The 19,862-nt window shown below is 37.5% G+C and overlaps 1 protein-coding gene across 7 annotated transcripts in view; it reads right to left on the reverse strand.

Annotated features, from left to right (window-relative positions):
- Positions 1-19,862, reverse strand: part of PKHD1 (PKHD1 ciliary IPT domain containing fibrocystin/polyductin) — a 456,842-nt gene that overhangs the window by 15,511 nt on the left and 421,469 nt on the right. For 6 of the 7 annotated variants that reach the window (XM_057555319.1, XM_057555317.1, XM_057555318.1 and 3 more), the window contains 2 exons: positions 16,139-16,297; positions 6,706-6,828 (listed from right to left, as the gene is read on the reverse strand). In XM_057555319.1, coding sequence (XP_057411302.1) covers positions 6,706-6,828; positions 16,139-16,297 — 282 coding nt within the window. The remainder of the gene's footprint in view (positions 1-6,705; positions 6,829-16,138; positions 16,298-19,862) is intronic. The other variant, XM_057555316.1, reaches the window with a different exon arrangement.

Here is a 19,862-nt window from a genome sequence, read left to right on the forward strand (position 1 = left end):
AAAGGAAAACTCCGTGGTTTTGGGTCCATCCAGGTCCATCCACAGTCAGTGAAACTTTTCCAGGTAACCTTGATCTCTTCTGGCTTCCAGAACTTTCTTGGGCAACAAATATGCTGAGCTACGGTTTTAAAAATTTGTGTGGGTAGTAGTCATTGGCTTCTTTTTTTTTTTCCTGTTTCTTTTTTGTTTCATTCACTAGTTGGTTGTATTTTTTAGATTCCACATATAAGTGATATCACACAGTATTTGTCTTTCTCTGTCTGACTTATTTCACTCATTGGTTTCTTTTGCAATGGGATAATTAACAATGAATCTCCCCTCTCCCCACCCCACTCCCACTCTTTATATTTTCATAGCATAGTCTCCATGTGCTGCATTTAGTGTTGGATGACCTGGATTCAGTACAAAAGACCCAGTATAATGACCTCTATTTTGAAGCCTAAATAGGATCTAAAGCAGCAAGATGGATGGCTGATCAGCCAACATAAAGAATGGACTCCACTTTGGTTTCTCATTTGTCAATAAGGGCACAGTCCTGCCCACATATTGAAGAAGACATATACATAATTAATAAATAACATTAAATTATTCATTATTAATTGGTAAGTATTAATTAATATTAATGGATACATATTATAAATACTATCACCAATGTCCTTTCTAGATTATTTGTTCCTTTAAATGAAAAATTATTATTTATTTTTAATAAACAATGCATGGCAAATCAGGAAGTATGAAAATTTTTATAAGATAAAGAAAAAAATGCCTTTAATCCCACATAAGTGATCTCCACTTTATTATGTTTGTAATACTCTAGCAATGGCTATGTTTTAGTAAACCTAGTTTAACTCATTAATCTATCTACAGTTTACTTTGGTATATTTTTTGAAGTGTGAATCTAGATTAATAAATGTTCTGAATAGTCAAATTTACAGCCCCATTTATAGACTAATGCTTGTGTTTTCCTTTATTTTTATTATCTCCATCACATATTACATTTCTATATCTAGTATCTATATCTATACCTAATTGAGATTATTTCTCATAATGTGCTCATATATTCTTGTGTCAGTATCACATTGCCTGAAGAATAGTGACATAAATATTATCTCTCTGGTTGAGCTACCTTTTCACACTGCCAAAAAAAAACAATTTCCTGTAAAAAATTAGTTTTCTAGTGTTGATCTATAGTTTCTGAAGAATTTTAGAATCATCTTATGCTGTTATACTCCTGTACAAAATAATTGGAACTGTGTTAAACCAGTTAATATAGAAATAACTGAGGTCTTTGCAATATTAGTCAACCTAATTAGAAACATGTTGTAATTCCCTATGTATTCAAGTCTTCTCTTTAAACTATTCAATAAAATATAGTTTATTTTTTATATAAGTCCCATATATCTCTTGTTTAGATTTTTTTCTCCAAGGCAGCATATTCTTTGTCACTAATGTGTATTTCTTTGTCTTTCCTAACTGTATACCATTGGCTTATACAGTATGATTTTTGCATAGATTGACATTATATTTGAGTAAGTTACTCAAGTTATTTATAAATTATAGCAGTTAGTGGTTGAATCTTTAAGTTATCATTAAATAATCATCTGTAAATCATCATATATTTTCTCCAAAGTTGTCCTCTAAATTTTGTTTTATATCTGACTTTGTTTCTTCCTATTCCAAAATATATGTTATAAAATTATGATAAGAATGAGCTCTGTGTTTTACCCTCATTTAAGCAGGAATTCCTCTAATATTCCATTGTTAAAGGTAATATTGGATCTCTGTTGCAAATAGCATTGGAACTCTCCATCTTATTTACCAGGCATCTTATTTATTCCTGGTTAGTTTATTTTAAAGTTTCCTTAAGGAGTAAGTGATAGATTTTATTTATGTCTTTAAATTAGGAGATGTTCATATCTTTTTATTATATGGCATGGACATGCTATTTATTAATAACTTCCAAATATAGTTTTACTTTGTTGGGAACTTGGGACAATTTCTTGTTCTAAACTGTTTTGCTCTTCACTGTTTCCAGACATCTTGAGGCCAGCCCTCTCCTCTCCTCTCCTCTCCCTGTCATTCCTATAGATTTGTACTTACAAAAAGGTAAATTGACAGTCTTTTTTATTTTACATTCACAACACACAGCATATACAGTCAGTAGAATTCAAACGTGGTAGAGATAAGAAATCCACGACGTTAATGTTTATGGTCACACTTGCATGGAATGGAGCCCCTTTTCACATGTCAGTCTTTCATTCCCAACATTCGGGGCATGTATTTCACATACACACACACAATAGTGACCAGTAGCCAGACACAGATCAGGGTACGATTTGGAGAAGGCAGCACTGAGATCTCCAGCAGTAGCTGTCCTGCAAAGACAAAGGCAGTCCCCAGGAAACTGGGAGAGGAAACTCAGGTGGCCAGCAGACAGCATCGCCTGGAAGGAAGTTGTCGCTTTTTGCCCATTGTTAGGACCCAAAAGATGTGTGGCCATTGTCCTGTTGTTAATCTTATGAACAAGGATAAAATTTCTCCATCTCTTTTAGATGAGATGAGTAGCCGTTTTTTTTTTTTGTCAGCAGTTGTAGGAACTGCTGGAATCCAGGGGTCTCTGGAAAGGGGAGAGGAAAAGGAGAAAGGCTCATTTCATCTCTACCGTCACCATTTACTCGACAATGGTGATCAATGGTCTCATGTCCTAACACCCTCTGGTAAAGGTGCTGCTGGGATTAGAAAAGATACAGAATTTAAACAGAGGAATCTGGACAAGATAAAAACAAATAATTATATTACATATAAAAGGTGTTAAATGAATAAAAGGGAGGTGTCACAAAAGTTGAGAGAAGGGGACTATTCCTTCTAGATAAAAGATTTTTAAAAAAAGAGAAAAAGTATTTGATCTGGGATTGGAAAGAATGGAAACTTTAGATCTGTGGGTACATTATAGAAGGGTATCTTGAAACTGAGAGTCTTATTCTCTGTGTACAGGGAATACTGTCCTGGTGGGAAAAGAGAAAGAGTGAAGGAAGAACATCTATGAGGAGTGTGTTAACTGAGGCTGAACTGAAGATGTATCTGGGAAATGGAGTGGGTGGGAGATGAAAACCAAGACACAGCAGAGGTGGAATTGATAAAACCTAGCAAGCAAGGGGGCAGGGTGGTAACGGGAGACTAGCAGTTAAAGGTAACTCTGAGGTGTCTAGCCTGGGAGATTCGGGGGATATTAACCAAATAAGGGGAATAAGGGAACAGTCGAGAAGGAATGGTACAAAACTGAGCTTCAGCAGAGCAAAGCAGGGCTCCTTCCCTGATCTTCTGTGAACCTGAGTTTGTGCAAAGTACACAATTAAACCCTTAGCAAATGGGATTTGAAACCGTGTGATATGATTTGGGAGCTGGAAGCACTAAACATGTAGCTTAGGATAATGGCATTCTTTCTCTCCTTTGGCATTCTCTCCCCTCTTCAAATTCTTCAAATACATATTGTTTGTTGTGATTGCTTTACACTTACTTATTTATTGCCTGGAATTGTTCTTTCATTTTCCCCAAAATATTATTCTTGTGTCCCAATCATATTAGAAATTCATAAAGGATAGGTAGCCAAATATCATCTCTTTGTAACTATACAGAGAGGACCTCATAATGTACAAAAAAAATTCAGGAAATAAATAAATACTTATTTAATATGTATTAGAAGATAAAATTTAAGTTCATTCATTGTAATTCCAGCAATCTCTCACCTAAATGTTACAGAGACAAGTAATCGCTTCTGCCAGGATTTCTCAACCTTGGAATCACTGACATCTTGAGCCAGATCATCTTTGCGGTGGGGGTGATCTCTTCTCACTAGATGCTAGAAGCATCCCCCTCCCCCAAGCTGTGACAACAAAAATGTCTCCAGACAATGCAAGGATCTGCTGGAGGTAGGATGACCACATGTCCCAATTTGCCTGAGACTGAGGGAGTTACTGAGACACAAGGCTTTCATTTTTAAAGCTACGAAAGTTCTAGGAAAGCCAGGATGACTTGGTCACCCTACCTGGGAGACAAAATTGCCCCTGCTTAAGAACCATTGGCCTGTGGGAACAGAGAGCCATCTTTATATGACAAATTCCAAAAACCATTAAGTGCGACTATGGAGGTATGATTTCAGTATTTTTGGAACCCCAAAGAGGAAAATATTCATTTTCATTGAGTTGGGGAGGATTAGAGAAGATTTTATGAAAAAAAAGGGCATACCAGCTGGTGCTGAAGAGCTTGAGGGGGTTTGAACAGGTGAGTGTGAGGAGGGGGCAAGAAGGTGAAACCCAGAGTAGGAGCAGGAAGACAGGGTGGAGTCAGGTCTTGGAGGGCGTTGAGTCCTAAGTAGCAAGAAAGACCAACAATAAGTAACACATACACAGCACATACAACACGCCAGGAATCTTTCCTCACTCTAGAGTGACATTAACTCAATCAGCATCACAACATCTGAGTGTGGGCAATATTATTAGGACAATTTTCGTGATGAGGAAACCGAAAGGCACAGAGAGGACTGTGGACCTGCTTGAGGCCATGAAGTAAGTCAACAAGGGAATCAGGATTAAACCCAGTCTTGCTGACACCCGAGTTTCATGCTCTTAACTGTCACATTCTCCTGCCTCTCTAACTGAGGCTGGTAATCCATTAAATCTTCTGAGTAGCAAAGTGACAAAAGCAGATGTCAATTTTAAAAGCTAGCTCAGATGCTCCCTATGTCAAAAACCGTGGTAAAAGTAAAACACAAGGGATACATGCTTTACTCCCTTCCCTGTTGCATACATACAATTTTTGCTAAAAGCCGTAACGTGATGAATTTACAGTCTGAATCTACTGGACAGTGGAAATGCTTGATTCCACCAACTAAATATGTGAAGGTGATGCTCTGTGTTTGCATAGTGCTTATGAGAGAGACGGCCAATCGCTTGATCAGCAAATGCCACAAGTTTAAAAACACAGAAGGAAAAGGAAACTAGAGTGCCATGGTAATAATAAAATAAAACCTAATTTATTTAAAGCTAGCAATAATTAGGTGTTTTGTAGCTGGTAATAATCTCCAAAGAAAAGCAAGAGATGCCTAATTACTTCCCTTGGAAACAATGCTCTTAAGATTCGGACAAAGCTTAGAAGATAAGAAAACAAATCCTCTCTGATCCCCAGGGGAGGATTTGGATCACACATCTTTCTATTTTTAACTTGGATGTCCTAATAAAATGGCCTCTTTCATTCTTCTGTCTCTTCAATCTAAACTCTTCCACAGGAGCCCTGTCCCTTGTTTCATCTCTGATAATTTATTAATAAGCTCCCACATAAAAAATGTCCCTTAATAAAACATCCAGGCACTGTGGACTGTGTAATGTAGTTAATTTAAGCCGGGAAACTGAGATTCATGTAAACGGCCATATTAGATTAGGGGAAAGATTAGCATCACTCCTGCTGGTTGCTGGAAAATCAGTTGAATATGCCCTTCTACACAGAGCTGGGTTCAGAGGACCATTTTCAAACACCTGTCCTGAATTTGCATGCCATGATATGGACAAGAAGCTTCTGGAAACCAAAGTCAAAGTGGCCTTAGATGGAATCTAGAAAGATCTCCTGCCCCCTTCTCTCTATCTTCATCCTTCACACCCCCACCCACTCACATTCCCTACTACTTTTTGATGCAGGTCCAGGAGGTGAATGGAGTATGGATGGCTAATTTGATGGGAAACTTAAAAAAAAAAAAACACCTCATTTACTCTGTGGGAAAAATCCAAACAGGTAAACAAACTGATACATAGATACACACAGCCACCAGAGTTCATTAAACTCATTAGAGGCAGAACAACTTCAGACTGCTATGGTTTGGTGAAACATCCACTCAGAACTGGTAAGATTTGGATTCCTTTTCAAGCAGAAAATATCATGATAATTGGCTATTATTTAGGGGAAAAAAGGAATATTCTCCTATTTAGAGCTTATGTTTCAAAATATTTCAGATCCATGGAAGTTTCATGAATATTTTTCATACACCATACTCGTACTTGGCAAATCCATCTTGTGTTCTGCCCATTGTCTTTGTAATTTCTGTGTCCTTAGAAGGACAAAATATTGGTCTGCGATACATGCTTATCTTTTCTCTGCTTGGCAGCAACTCTAATAACAACTTAACAATATAACAAGCAAAATCATCTGGCATCATGCACAACGTAGGCAAATAATACCTTTTGCAAAAAGTACAACTAAACAACAAAGCAGAGCTTAACAAAGCTGACTTATTTCTTGAGGGTTCTGCATTCAATCTACTTTGCATAGCTGGTATTTGGCAACTCCATTCTCTTCTTTCCCAGATTCAATTATGTTGCCAAACTGGCAGCTTTGCACTAGCTAAGGGAAAGATTATATGCCTATACTCTGGTTTTTCTTTCCTCTATATAACGAATTCAAATGTTAAACCCATAATCTTCTAGTAAGAAAAAATATATATAAATGTCAACTCGAATAATTGGTTAGTAGCTGAGTGAATCAGCTGGACTTGTGTGTTCTTACGCTGGGGTATAATTTCCTTGAGAAGAAGTAACAAAGGCTAAAGAAGGGGCTATAAACTAAACTGATTCAGAAACTGGCAGCCAGCGGGAGGCTACAGTTCACACACAATGGGTTTGTTTTTCTTGTGGGAATCATCCCATTGTCCAAGCTTACCTTCTGCCATCGTGGTGCCTTCTTTTCCCGTCTCTACTTGTGATCCTTGGCGTTTGGGTGAGACGTGGCTATGACTCTTTTGATCATTAGTCTGGGATTCAGAAATCTCTTCACTTTTTATTTCTGTATTAATGAAAAAATACATTGGCTTTTTTTAGAATAAAGTGACATTTTTATTATAAATGGGCCCTAAGTGTTAGGATATTTCCCTTATCCGCTCCCCCCAAATTATTGTGATATACATGCAGTAGAATGCATTTAATAGTCTCAGAGCTTAAGGAATAATGAAATAAAATCCCATATACTGACCACAACATTGAGGTATAAAACTACCATCCGATATACTTGCCACCGCATGTAGTTACTGAACATGTGAAAAGTGACTAGTTCAAAGAGATGTCCTGTAAGTGTAAAATACACACTTGATTTTTCAAAAATGTAAGATATCTAATATTTTTATATCCATTACATGTTGAAGTATTATCTTGATATTTAAGGTTAAATGGCTGCTAGAAAATGACACTATGTGTCTCACTTTGGTGGTTCGTGTTATCTTTCTGTTGACCAGAGCTGCAATGTTACTAATATTTTTTAAAAACATTTTATTTTGAAATAATTATAGATTCACAGAAAGTGTCAAAAGAAATGTACAGGGATGACCCATGCACCTTCACCCAGCCTTCTCTCTACTTCCAACAACTTGTATAACTGCAGTATGACATCAAAACTAGGAAATTGGCATTGGTGCAATCCACAGAGCTCATACAGCTGTGTGCTTTTGATTGAAGACTTTATATCTTCAGTCTGCTCTTGACTAGAGTGATGCCTTCTCTCCTATTCATTTGTTCATTAAATATATTAATAAAAATACATTTATATTCTTCATGCCAGGCATTGTTCTAGGCACTGGAAAGCCAATGATAAGTATGAAAGACCAGGTCTGCCTTACATTCTAGTTTGGATGGCAGAAGAAAAATAAATAAATTGTAATATGATGTCAGATAATGCCATGCCAAGACATATGATGATTTTCTCAAGGAAAGGCACTTTTGTGATTGAGTTTTGAGCTGAACTAGTTGATTTTTTTCACAGGACACCATTTTTACATTGAAAGAACTTGAAAGAATGATTGAAAGACAAATTATGGTTATTCATACTTTGGTACTGGGAGTTTTGTTTTGTTTTTTTTTCAAACATCTTTATTGAAGTATAATTGCCTTACAATAGTGTGTTAGCTTCTGCTTTATAACAAAGTGAATCAGTTATACATATACAATATGTTCCCATTTCTCTTCCCTCTTGCATCTCCCTCCCTCCCACCCTCCCCATCCCACCCCTCTAGGTGGTCACAAAGCACCGAGCTGATCTCCCTGTGCTATGCGGCTGCTTCCCACTAGCTATCTATTTTACATTTGGTAGTGTATATATGTCCATGACACTCTCTTACCCTGTCACATCTCACCCCACCCCCGCCCCATATCCTCAAGTCCATTCTCTAGTAGGTCTGTGTCTTTATTCCCGTCTTGCCACTAGGTTCTTCATGGCCTTTTTTTTTTTTTTTTCCCTTAGATTCCGTATATATGTGTTAGCATACTGTATTTGTTTTTCTCTTTCTGACTTACTTCACTCTGTATGACAGACTCTAACTCCATCCACCTCATTACAAATACCTCCATTTCATTTCTTTTTATGGCTGAGTAATATTCCATTGTATATATGTGCCACCTCTTCTTCATCCATTCATCTGTCGATGGACATTTAGGTTGCTTCCATGTCCTGGCTATTGTAGATAGAGCTGCAATGAACATTTTGGTACATGACTCTTTTTGACCTATGGTTTCTCAGGGTATATGCCCAGTAGTGGGATTGCTGGGTCGTATGGTAGTTCTATTTGTAGTTTTTTAAGGAACCTCCATACTGTTCTCCATAGTGGCTGTATCAATTTACATTCCCACCAACAGTGCAAGAGTGTTCCCTTTCCTCCACACCCTCTCCAGCATTTATTGTTTCTAGATTTTTTGATGATGGCCATTCTGACCGGTGTGAGATGATATCTCATTGTAGTTTTGATTTGCATTTCTCTAATGATTAATGATGTTGAGCATTCTTTCATGTGTCTGTAGGCCATCTGTATATCTTCTTTGGAGAAATGTCTATTTAGATCTTCTGCCCATTTTTGGATTGGGTTGTTCGTTTTTTTGTTATTGAGCTGCATGAGCTGCTTGTAAATCTTGGAGATTAATCCTTTGTCAGTTGCTTCATTTGCAAATATTTTCTCCCATTCTGAGGGTTGTCTTTTGGTCTTGTTTATGGTTTCCTTTGCTGTGCAAAAGCTTTTCAGTTTCATTAGGTCCCATTTGTTTATTTGTGTTCTTATTTCCATTTCTCTGGGAGCTGGGTCAAAAAGAATCTTGCTGTGATGTATGTCATAGAGTGTTCTGCCTATGTTTTCCTCTAAGAGTTTGATAGTGTCTGCCCTTACACTTAGGTCTTTAATCCATTTTGAGTTTATTTTTGTGCATGGTGTCAGGGAGTGTTCTAATTTCATACTTTTACATGTTCCTGTCCAATTTTCCCAGCACCACTTATTGAAGAGGCTGTCTTTTCTCCACTGTATATGCTTGCCTCCTTTATCAAAGATAAGTTGACCATATGTGTGTGGGTTTATCTCTGGGCTTTCTATCCTGTTCCATTGATCTATATTTCTGTTTTTGTGCCAATACCAAACTGTCTCGATTACTGAAGCTTTGTAATATAGTCTGAAGTCAGGGAGCCTGATTCCCCCAGCTCCATTTTTCGTTCTCAAGATGGCTTTGGCTATTCGGGGTCTTTTGTGTTTCCATACAAATTGTGAAATTTTTTGTTCTAGTTCTGTGAAAAATGCCAGTGGTAGTTTGATAGGGATTGCATTGAATCTGTAGATTGCTTTGGGTAGTAGAGACATTTTCACAATGTTGATTCTTCCAATCCAGGAACATGGTATATCTCTCCATCTATTTGTATCATCTTTAATTTCTTTCATCAGTGTCTTATAATTTTCTGCATACAGGTCTTTTGTCTCCTTAGGTAGGTTTATTCCTAGATATTTTATTCTTTTTGTTGCAATGGTAAATGGGAGTGTTTTCTTAATTTCACTTTCAGATTTTTCGTCATTAGTGTATAGAAATGCAAGAGATTTCTGTGCATTAATTTTGTATCCTGCTACTTTACCAAATTCATTGATTAGCTCTAGGAGTTTTCTGGTAGCATCTTTAGGATTCTCTATGTATAGTATCATGTCATCTGCAAATAGTGACAGCTTTACTTCTTCTTTTCCGATTTGGATTCCTTTTATTTCTTTGTCTTCTCTGATTGCTGTGGCTAACACTTCCAAAACTATGTTGAATAATAGTGGTGAGAGTGGGCAACCTTGTCTTGTTCCTGATCTTAGTGGAAATGGTTTCAGTTTTTCACCATTGAGGACAATGTTGGCTGTGGGTTTGTCATATATGGCCTTTATTATGTTGAGGAAAGTTCCCTCTATGCCTACTTTCTGCAGGGCTTTTATCATAAATGGGTGTTGAATTTTGTCGAAAGCTTTCTCTGCATCTATTGAGATGATCATATGGTTTTTCTCCTTCAATTTGTTAATATGGTGTATCACATTGATTGATTTGCGTATATTGAAGAATCCTTGCATTCCTGGGATAAACCCCACTTGATCATGGTGTATGATCCTTTTAATGTGCTGTTGGATTCTGTTTGCTAGTATTTTGTTGAGGATTTTTGCATCTATGTTCATCAGTGATATTGGCCTGTAGTTTTCTTTCTTTGTGACATCTTTGTCTGGTTTTGGTATCAGGGTGATGGTGGCCTCGTAGAATGAGTTTGGGAGTGTTCCTCCCTCTGCAATATTTTGGAAGAGTTTGAGAAGGATAGGTGTTAGCTCTTCTCTAAATGTTTGATAGAATTCGCCTGTGAAGCCATCTGGTCCTGGGCTTTTGTTTGTTGGAAGGTTTTTAATCACAGTTTCAATTTCAGTGCTTGTGATTGGTCTGTTCATATTTTCTATTTCTTCCTGGTTCAGTCTCGGCAGTTTGTGCATTTCTAAGAATCTGTCCATTTCTTCCAGGTTGTCCATTTTATTGGCATAGAGTTGCTTGTAGTAATCTCTCATGATCTTTTGTATTTCTGCAGTGTCAGTGGTTACTTCTCCTTTTTCATTTCTAATTCTATTGATCTGAGTCTTCTCCCTTTTTCTCTTGATGAGTCTGGCTAATGGTTTATCAATTTTGTTTATCTTCTCAAAGAACCAGCTTTTAGTTTCATTGATTTTTGCTATTGTTTCCTTCATTTCTTTTTCATTTATTTCTGACCTGATCTTTATAATTTCTTTCCTTCTGCTGGCTTTGGGGTTTTTTTGTTCTTCTTTCTCTAATTGCTTTAGGTGCAAGGTTAGGTTGTTTATTCGAGATGTTTCCTGTTTCTTGAGGTAGGCTTGTATTGCTATAAACTTCCCTCTTAGCACTGCTTTTGCTGTGTCCCATAGGTTTTGGGTCGTCGTGTCTCCATTGTCATTTGTTTCTAGGTATTTTTTGATTTCCCCTTTGATTTCTTCAGTAATCACTTCGTTATTAAGTAATGTATTGTGTAGCCTCCATGTGTTTGTATTTTTTACAGATCTTTTCCTGTAATTGATATCTAGTCTCATAGCGTTGTGGTCGGAAAAGATACTTGATACGATTTCAATTTTCTTAAATTTACCAAGGCTTGATTTGTGACCCAAGATATGATCTATCCTGGAGAATGTTCCATGAGCACTTGAGAAAAATGTGTATTCTGTTGTTTTTGGGTGGAATGTCCTATAAATATCAATTAAGTCCATATTGTTTAATGTATCATTTAAAGCTTGTGTTTCCTTATTTATTTTCATTTTGGATGATCTGTCCATTGGTGAAAGTGGGGTGTTAAAGTCCCCTACTATGATTGTGTTGCTGTCAATTTCCCCTTTTATGGCTGTTAGTATTTGCCTTATGTATTGAGGTGCTCCTATGTTGGGTGCATAAATATTTACAATTGTTATACCTTCCTCTTGGATCGATCCCTTGATCATTATATAGTGTCCTTCTTTGTCTCTTGTAATAGTCTTTATTTTAAAGTCTATTTTGTCTGATATGAGAATTGCTACTCCAGCTTTCTTTTGATTTCCATTTGCATGGAATATCTTTTTTCATCCCCTCACTTTCAGTCTGTATGTGTCCCTAGGTCTGAAGTGGGTCTCTTGTAGACAGCATATATATGGGTCTTGTTTTTGTATCCATTCAGCCAGCCTGTGTCTTTTGGTGGGAGCATTTAATCCATTTACATTCAAGGTAATTATCGATATGTATGTTCCTATTCCCATTTTCTTAAATGTATTGGGTTTGTTATTGTAGGTGTTTTCCTTCTCTTGTGTTTCTTGCCTAGAGAATTTCCTTTAGCATTTGTTGTAAAGCTGGTTTGGTGGTGCTGAACTCTCTCAGCTTTTGCTTGTCTGTAAAGGTTTTAATTTCTCCATCGAATCTGAATGAGATCCTTGCTGGGTAGAGTAATCTTGGTTGTAGATTTTTCTCCTTCATGACTTTAAGTATATCCTGCCACTCCCTTCTGGCTTGCAGAGTTTCTGCTGAGAGATCAGATGTTAACCTTATGGGGATTCCCTTGTGTGTTATTTGTTTTTTTTCCCTTGCTGCCTTTAATATGTTTTCCTTATATTTAATTTTTGACAGTTTGATTAATATGTGTCTTGGCGTGTTCTTCCTTGGGTTTATCCTGTATGGGACTCTCTGTGCTTCCAGGACTTGATTAACTATTTCCTTTCCCATATTAGGGAAGTTTTCAACTATAATCTCTTCAAAAATTTTCTCAGTCCCTTTCTTTTTCTCTTCTTCTTCTGGTACCCCTATAATTCGAATGTTGGCACGTTTAATGTTGTCCCAGAGGTCCCTGAGACTGTCCTCAGTTCTTTTCATTCTTTTTTCTTTATCCTGCTCTGTAGTAGTTATTTCCACCATTTTATCTTCCAGGTCACTTATCCTTTCTTCTGCCTCAGTTATTCTACTATTGATCCCATCTAGAGTATTTTTAATTTCATTTATTGTGTTCTTCATCATTGCTTGGTTCCTCTTTAGTTCTTCTACATCCTTGTTAAATGTTTCTTGCATTTTGTCTATTCTATTTCCAAGATTTTGGATCATCCTTACTATCATTATTCTGAATTCTTTTTCAGGTAGACTACCTATTTCCTCTTCATTTGTTAAGTCCAGTGTGTTTTGAGCCTGCTCCTTCATCTGCTGTGTGTTTTTCTGTCGTCTCATTTTGCCTATCTTACTGTGTTTGGGGTCTCCTTTTCACAGGCTGCAGGTTCGTAGTTCCCGTTGTTTTTGGTATCTGTCCCCAGTGGCTAAGGTTGGTTCAGTGGGTTGTGTAGGCTTCCTGGTGGAGGGAACTAGTGCCTGAGTTCTGGTGGATGAGGCTAGATCTTGTCTTTCTGGTGGGCACGTCCACGTCTGGTGGTGTATTTTGGGGTGTCTGTGGCCTTATTTTGATTTTAGGCAGCCTCTCTGCTAATGGATGGGGTTGTGTTCCTGTCTAGCTAGTTGTTTGGCATAGGGTGTCCAGCACTGTGGCTTGCTGGTCGTTGAGTGAAGCTGGGTCTTGATGTTGAGATGGAGATCTCTGGGAGATTTTTGCCGTTTGGTATTACGTGGAGCTGGGAGGTCTCTTGTGGACCAGGGTTCTGAAGTTGGCTCTCCCACCTCAGAGGCACGGCCCTGATGCCTGGCTGGAGCACCAAGAGCCTTTCATCCACACGGCAGCTCAAGAAGAACTTCAGTTTTGTCTTACAGAAGGTGGGCAGATATCTCTTCACGTCCTTTGGGGGGTCAGAGAACGCTGGTTTTGATGTTAGACGATGGGAGAGAACGCCCGCCAGAGAAAGACTCAGGCACCGGGAGTTTTTTTTTTTAAGTAAATGAAGTGAGCCTGTAATTTCAAAGAAACGATTGACAGTATTTGTTGCCAGTAATATAAATCAAGCTCACATGGGAAATTTTAGAACTTTAGAAAATTTTTATCAACTACTATAAGCTTCACAGATTTCTAATTCTGTTGATATTAATGTGATTTTTTTTAAATTATAGAAGGAAATATATCAGCATTTTATAGACCTGCATAACTCAGTGAAACAACATTTCCTAAATGGCCAAAGCATAATGTTTCAAAATCACGCATGGGCAAAATCTCCACTCAAAGTACAAGGTAGACTGGTGCATTTTCATGTAACAATATAAAAAGTACATTGAGATGTACCTTTAAGTAACTTCCTCTTGTCCAGGTTGGGTGCAGTATCAAAGAAGAATGTCTACGGTATCTGTAAAGGTTATTAATACTTTTCCTTTTTCTACTATGTATCTGCGTGAGGCTAGATTTTCTTCACATACTTCAGCCAAAACAATACATTGCAACAGACTGAATGCAGAAGCTGCTAAGAGAATCCAGCTGACTTTTTTTCAGGCAGACATTAAAGAGGTTTATAAAAAATGTCATTCTTTTCACTATATATTTTTAAAACATAGTTTTTAAGTTAAAAATATGTTATATTAACATATAATGCATGTCTTATTTGTATTTTAAAATAAATTAATAAATAAGCTTTACATGTTCTCTCTTAACTTCTAATTTGGAAATACTGATAGATAGAACACACAGTGATGAAAGCTCTTTGGGGATTTCGATAATTACTGAAAGTGTGATGAGGTCCTGAGATCAAAATTTTGTAAAGTGCTGCTCTAGTCTGTACAGCTGGATCAGAGAATCACTTTCAAGGAGGAAGATAGGGAACAATATCGTCTCTGATTCTAAAGTAATAAATGCTAATTATAGTAATATGAAAAATACAGAAAGATATAAAGAGGGAAATAGAAATTACTCATACAGAACTGATGACTATGTATTTTTTCATGAAGTTCCTCCTAATCTCTTTAAATTTTTTAAAAGAAAGTTAGAAGTCTGTGTCCAGTCAAGAAAATATGGAAATTAAATACAGGGAAATGTGTCCAAAGATACTGAAAGGTTGAGAAAGCAAAAAGAGGACACTGAGATAACTGATAACGTTAGTAACTGCAGGAAGAAGCTTCCTCTAGAGTTGGGTGAACAAAAGAGAAGAGATGGGGTGAGCGAGCTTAGAGGACAGTCCCTCCATGGCTGGGAGGTTTAGCTATAAAATGGAGGATGAGAATTAAATCACCTACTTCACGAACCATGAGATTAAAAATTACGAAAGTTCTTTACTTTCAAACCAGAAAGCACTACTCACATATACATACACACACACACACACACACACACACACACACACACACACACACACACAGATTTTTAGATTTTAAAACAAAGACCAAAACCCGTGATTCAACAAATCACAGGCAACAACCCAGGATGAGATCCCATTCTTCTTGAGAAAGACAAGGGATCCTTGAGTTTTCTTTAAGTCTGTGAAGCCTGATGATGCCAGGGAGGGAGGGAGAGACCAGGCTGAAGCTTGGTTCAAACTAAAGAGCATCTAGTGGAGCTTCCATCCCTCAGCATCTCTCAGAAATCCAAGCATAGTGAACTGTCTAGTGGGGGCACCATGCTACCTCCTCTTTCCTTTCTTAATTTTTCACTTTCTCTCTTTGCCTCTCCTCATTTCACCTCTTTTATTCTCACTCTTCCTTATCACCTTGGTTTCCTAGTATCTCCTAATATCAAAGTGTTTCATCCATGTCTCCACCCACTGCCCCCGCCCCCCCCCCCAAAAAAAAGAAAGAAAGAAAAAGATCAGCTTCTGGGAAAATGCCTAAGAACACAATTTCTATGCTCCTAGCGGAAAAAAACAAAAAAACAAAAAAACCACACCAAGCACTCTCTTCCTTCTTCTGAAAAAGCAGAGGACATTTCCCCTTTATTGAACTCTCCTTTTGGAGGGTCACCTGGGCTGTAGGGCACAGTGTTTCAGAGAGTCAGATATGGAGAGAACCAAACTACCCAGTTTGATCCTGGTGGTGAGACCTTGGGCAAGTCACTTAGCCTTTCTGGGCTTCATGCTCTACCAATGAAACACAGATGTAGTACTTAGTATCTACTTCATAGAGTTGTTGTGAGAATTGAATGAATTCACATCTCTAAAGTACTTAGAATCCTATCCATAGTGAGTATTCAAAAATAAGAGCTGACATCATTATTGCTATTATTATTATTTAGAATTAGACAATCCTTGTCTCTACTGTATGAGTTGAGTAATTTGGCTCCATGTGGTTTGATATGTTACAGAGGCTCATAAAAATGTCTCTTTGGCGGAAGAAAAAGAATAGTTAATATATTATACATCATGGCATTTCCTTCAGATATTTTTATTAAAAAAAAAATTACATACTTCTGCTTTTACTTTTCTTAAACCAACAGCATACGAGGCAGCACAGAGCAAGCCACGAGACCCCTGAGCACAGGGAAGCAGCCAGGATGATGGTGGGCCTCTCGGATGGAGTTGCAGGTAAGACAGCAAACAGCCTGGAGCGAGCTGTAAAATTGACCCCTGTTAAAAAAAAAACACACAAAAAAACCAAAATAATAACAATAGCATATTAATAAGATGCTAATATAAAATATTGTGGAAAAGATATGGTCACAATAGTACCTGGCACATAGTTGATTCAATAAATATTTATTGAATTAGATGATTCAATATATGAGTCAATAATAAATCCAAGACTCATATTTCTAAAGAATTTCAAGATTCCAACAATAATATATGATTGTTCTTTCCACTTCTGTCCATTATGATGGGGAATTCTTCCAATGCTCTCCTATTTTCAGACCTTTTTTCTCCACCAGTGCAAAGCTGTAGCTTCACTCTCATGTTCCACTAATTAGAACAGAAGCACTCCGGACTCCAGATTGCGTGAAACTACTTGCTATGACATATGTATCTCATTTCAAATACAACATGTAACACATCAAAACAAGGGCACAGGGACTCCTACTATGGAACCAAGAGAATTTCTAAGGTCCACAAGAATTTTGTTATCTGGAAAACTAGGGGTAGAGCAGGGGTAGATGGATAGAGCCACCGTGGCTATGGATGAAGGGGCAGAATGGCCATTCCCTTCAGAGAGCACGTCTTTCTAAGAACTCGTCTCAAACTCCTCCCTGTTTTGTAGACTGACAAATTTGGTTCTCACTCCATTAGTGTCTTTGAAGCAAGGTAAAAAAGAATCTAAAAAAGCAACAAAACAAAACAAACAAACAAACCCTTGTCTATACACACAAAAACCTGTACACACATCTTTGTAGCACCTCAATAACCACCAAAACCTGGAAACAATCCAAATGTTCTTCAACAGATGAATGAATAAACCAACTGTGTTTTTTTCAGGCAATGGAGTAAGACTCAGCCAAAGAGAGAAAGAGAAAAAGAAAAAGGAGTGGGGAGGAGGATGAGGAGGAGAGGGAAGGAGGATGGATGGAGGGAGGGAGGGAGGGAGGGAGGAAGGAAGGAAGGAAACTATTAATAACCTGTAACAACTGAGATGAACATCCAAAGCATTATGCTGAGTGAGGAAAGCCCATCTCTAAGGGGTACATATGATATGATTCCATTCATATGACGTTTTAGAAAAGACAAAATTATAGAGATGGAGAACAGATCAGTGGTTGCAGGGATTAGTGGGAGGATGTGAGGACAGAGGAACAGCATAAGGGAGACTTCCGGGAAATGTTCTGTATCCTGTTGTGGTGGTGATTACATGAATCTATATATATCTTTGAGTTTATAAAATGACCCACCAAAAAAAACACATCATTTTTACTGTATGTTATTTCAAAAAATAAAAATTTAAAAACTTTGCCTATAATTTTGGGAATGATAGATATGTTCATTATCTTAACTGTGGGGATAGTTTCATGGAAGTATAGATTCATCAAAGCTTATCTAACTGTATGTTTTAAATATGTATAGCTTATCATATGTCGATTATATCTCAAGACAAAAAATTTAAAGTCAAAAATAAAACACTTGCCTGTGATCATAAGTTAGTTATAACCAGCATTTTTGAGTAGGTCATTCAAAACAAACAAACCCCAAATCTCTGCTTTCATCTGAATAATTCAGGCAAAAGCAGAGTTTGTATTTTCTCTACTCAAGGAAACACCATGTTTTCTTTGCTGTGCTTTCCTTGGGCTGAACCTGACAATTTGATTGGAGGTCACAGTTAAAGCTCCAGTCTCTTGACTCCTGGCTGACTTGGTCCCAAAGCTACTGTAACAAAATTATCTAGAAATGCTTCTCCTGTGGGTACATCTTATCCTTGAGCCATATTTGGCTTGTTTGTTATCAATTAGTTGCTTTTTATGGGCAACTGAATAAGCTAACTCTAGCCCAGAGACAGGGGTATGGATTTTACTAGGGATTCACAGAATTAAAAACAAAATTCTTTATTCTTTTATCCGTTTTCCAATAACTGCTCAGTGATTGTTTACTTCACCACGTAGATAAGTTACTGTTCTCATTCTTAAGATATTTACAAGCTAATAAATGAAATAAGATACACATACAAATGTTTTCCATACAAATCAGAATGTGACCCATGCCACCAGAATAATGCAAATCAATTGCTTTGGAAGATTATTTTCTAGCAATATGATTGGGGAAAGCTTCCTAGAGGAGAGAGTATCTAGATGGGGATTTGAAGGTTGAGCAAATAAAGACAGAAAAGAGAAAAAAAGCAATCAATGTTGAAAAAAGTACTGCCAGGAAATACTAGGAATCAGTGCAGGAAAGCATGTGAGGCAAATTTTGGTGGGCATTAAATGTCAAAAGCCAAAAGGCCCTTGACAACATTCTGAAGGCAATGAGGTGTCATAGATGGAAAAATTCTGACCTGAGAAGTGGCATGAGCCACCTGGGATATAGAAGATCAAGCCATGGAAGTGTTTAGAACACAAATAATGACAGAGAGGCTGAAGTCAGGCCTAAGGTTTATAAGCCTGGAGCAGTAACCTGAGTCTAAGGGTGAAGACCACCAGTTTTTAAATACTTTTAGCAGCAGAACATTATTTAAATGTAATCTTAGGCAGAATCTCAGTACACTCACTTATTCATAAACAAATATTTATTTGGTTTTTTTTTTTTTTTAACACCCGGATGATGTAATGCTGAACTAAGCAGAATTCCTGTCCCTTCTGGGACTTAGGTTCTAATGGGGGACACAGCAGGCAGGCAATAGACAAACAAGCAAATACACAGATACTCTGACGCTAAGGGAGTGATGAGTGCCATGCAGAAGTCAGAGAATGGCTGGAGAGGGGAGCAGGGTTGAGACTGTGGTGTAGACAGAGTGAGGCAGAAAAGGGCTCTCTGAGGAGGTGACATTTGAAAAGAAATCTGGGTGAACTGGTGAGTGAACCATGAGAAGTTAGGGAGGAGGAATATTCCAGACTCGGAAACGGCCACTGCAGTTGAGATTTTCTGGGTTGGGTGGCAGGGTGCATCCCATCTCAGCCCAGCGGCCCTGGAGAACCCCCTAAGAGTCCCATGGCTCCAGGAAATGGTTAGAGAAACCACAGCCTAGACCATGGTAATGACAATGCACGTGGAAAGGCTGGGTGGGAAGTCGGTAGAACAAACTTACAGACACCCTGCCCTCTTGACAGTGTCTCAGGAAGTTCAGAAACAGATAAATGAGCTGGATTAGTCCACATGTTATAAAGACTTATGAGGATTCCATATATACTTGGTTAGACCTATGTAACTTCTCAGTTCCTCAATTTCTATATTTCCAAAATAGCATAGCGATTATAGTCAATGATACTGTATAATAAACTTCAAAGTTGCTAAGAGACTAGGTCTTAATTGGTCTCACCACAAAAAAGAATGATAATTATGTGATGTGATAATTATGCGATGTGATATAGGTGTTAGCTAACACTACAGGGATAATCATATGGCAATATATAAATATATCAAACCAACATGCTGTACACCTTAAACTTATACAATGTTATGTCAATTGTATCTCAGTAGAAAATAAATTATATATGTATATGTATATATATATATATACATATACATATATATTTAATGAACTAAGTCCTTAATTATA

This window comes from Balaenoptera acutorostrata, chromosome 10 (assembly GCF_949987535.1).
Source record: "Balaenoptera acutorostrata chromosome 10, mBalAcu1.1, whole genome shotgun sequence".
Lineage (NCBI taxonomy): Eukaryota > Metazoa > Chordata > Mammalia > Artiodactyla > Balaenopteridae > Balaenoptera > Balaenoptera acutorostrata.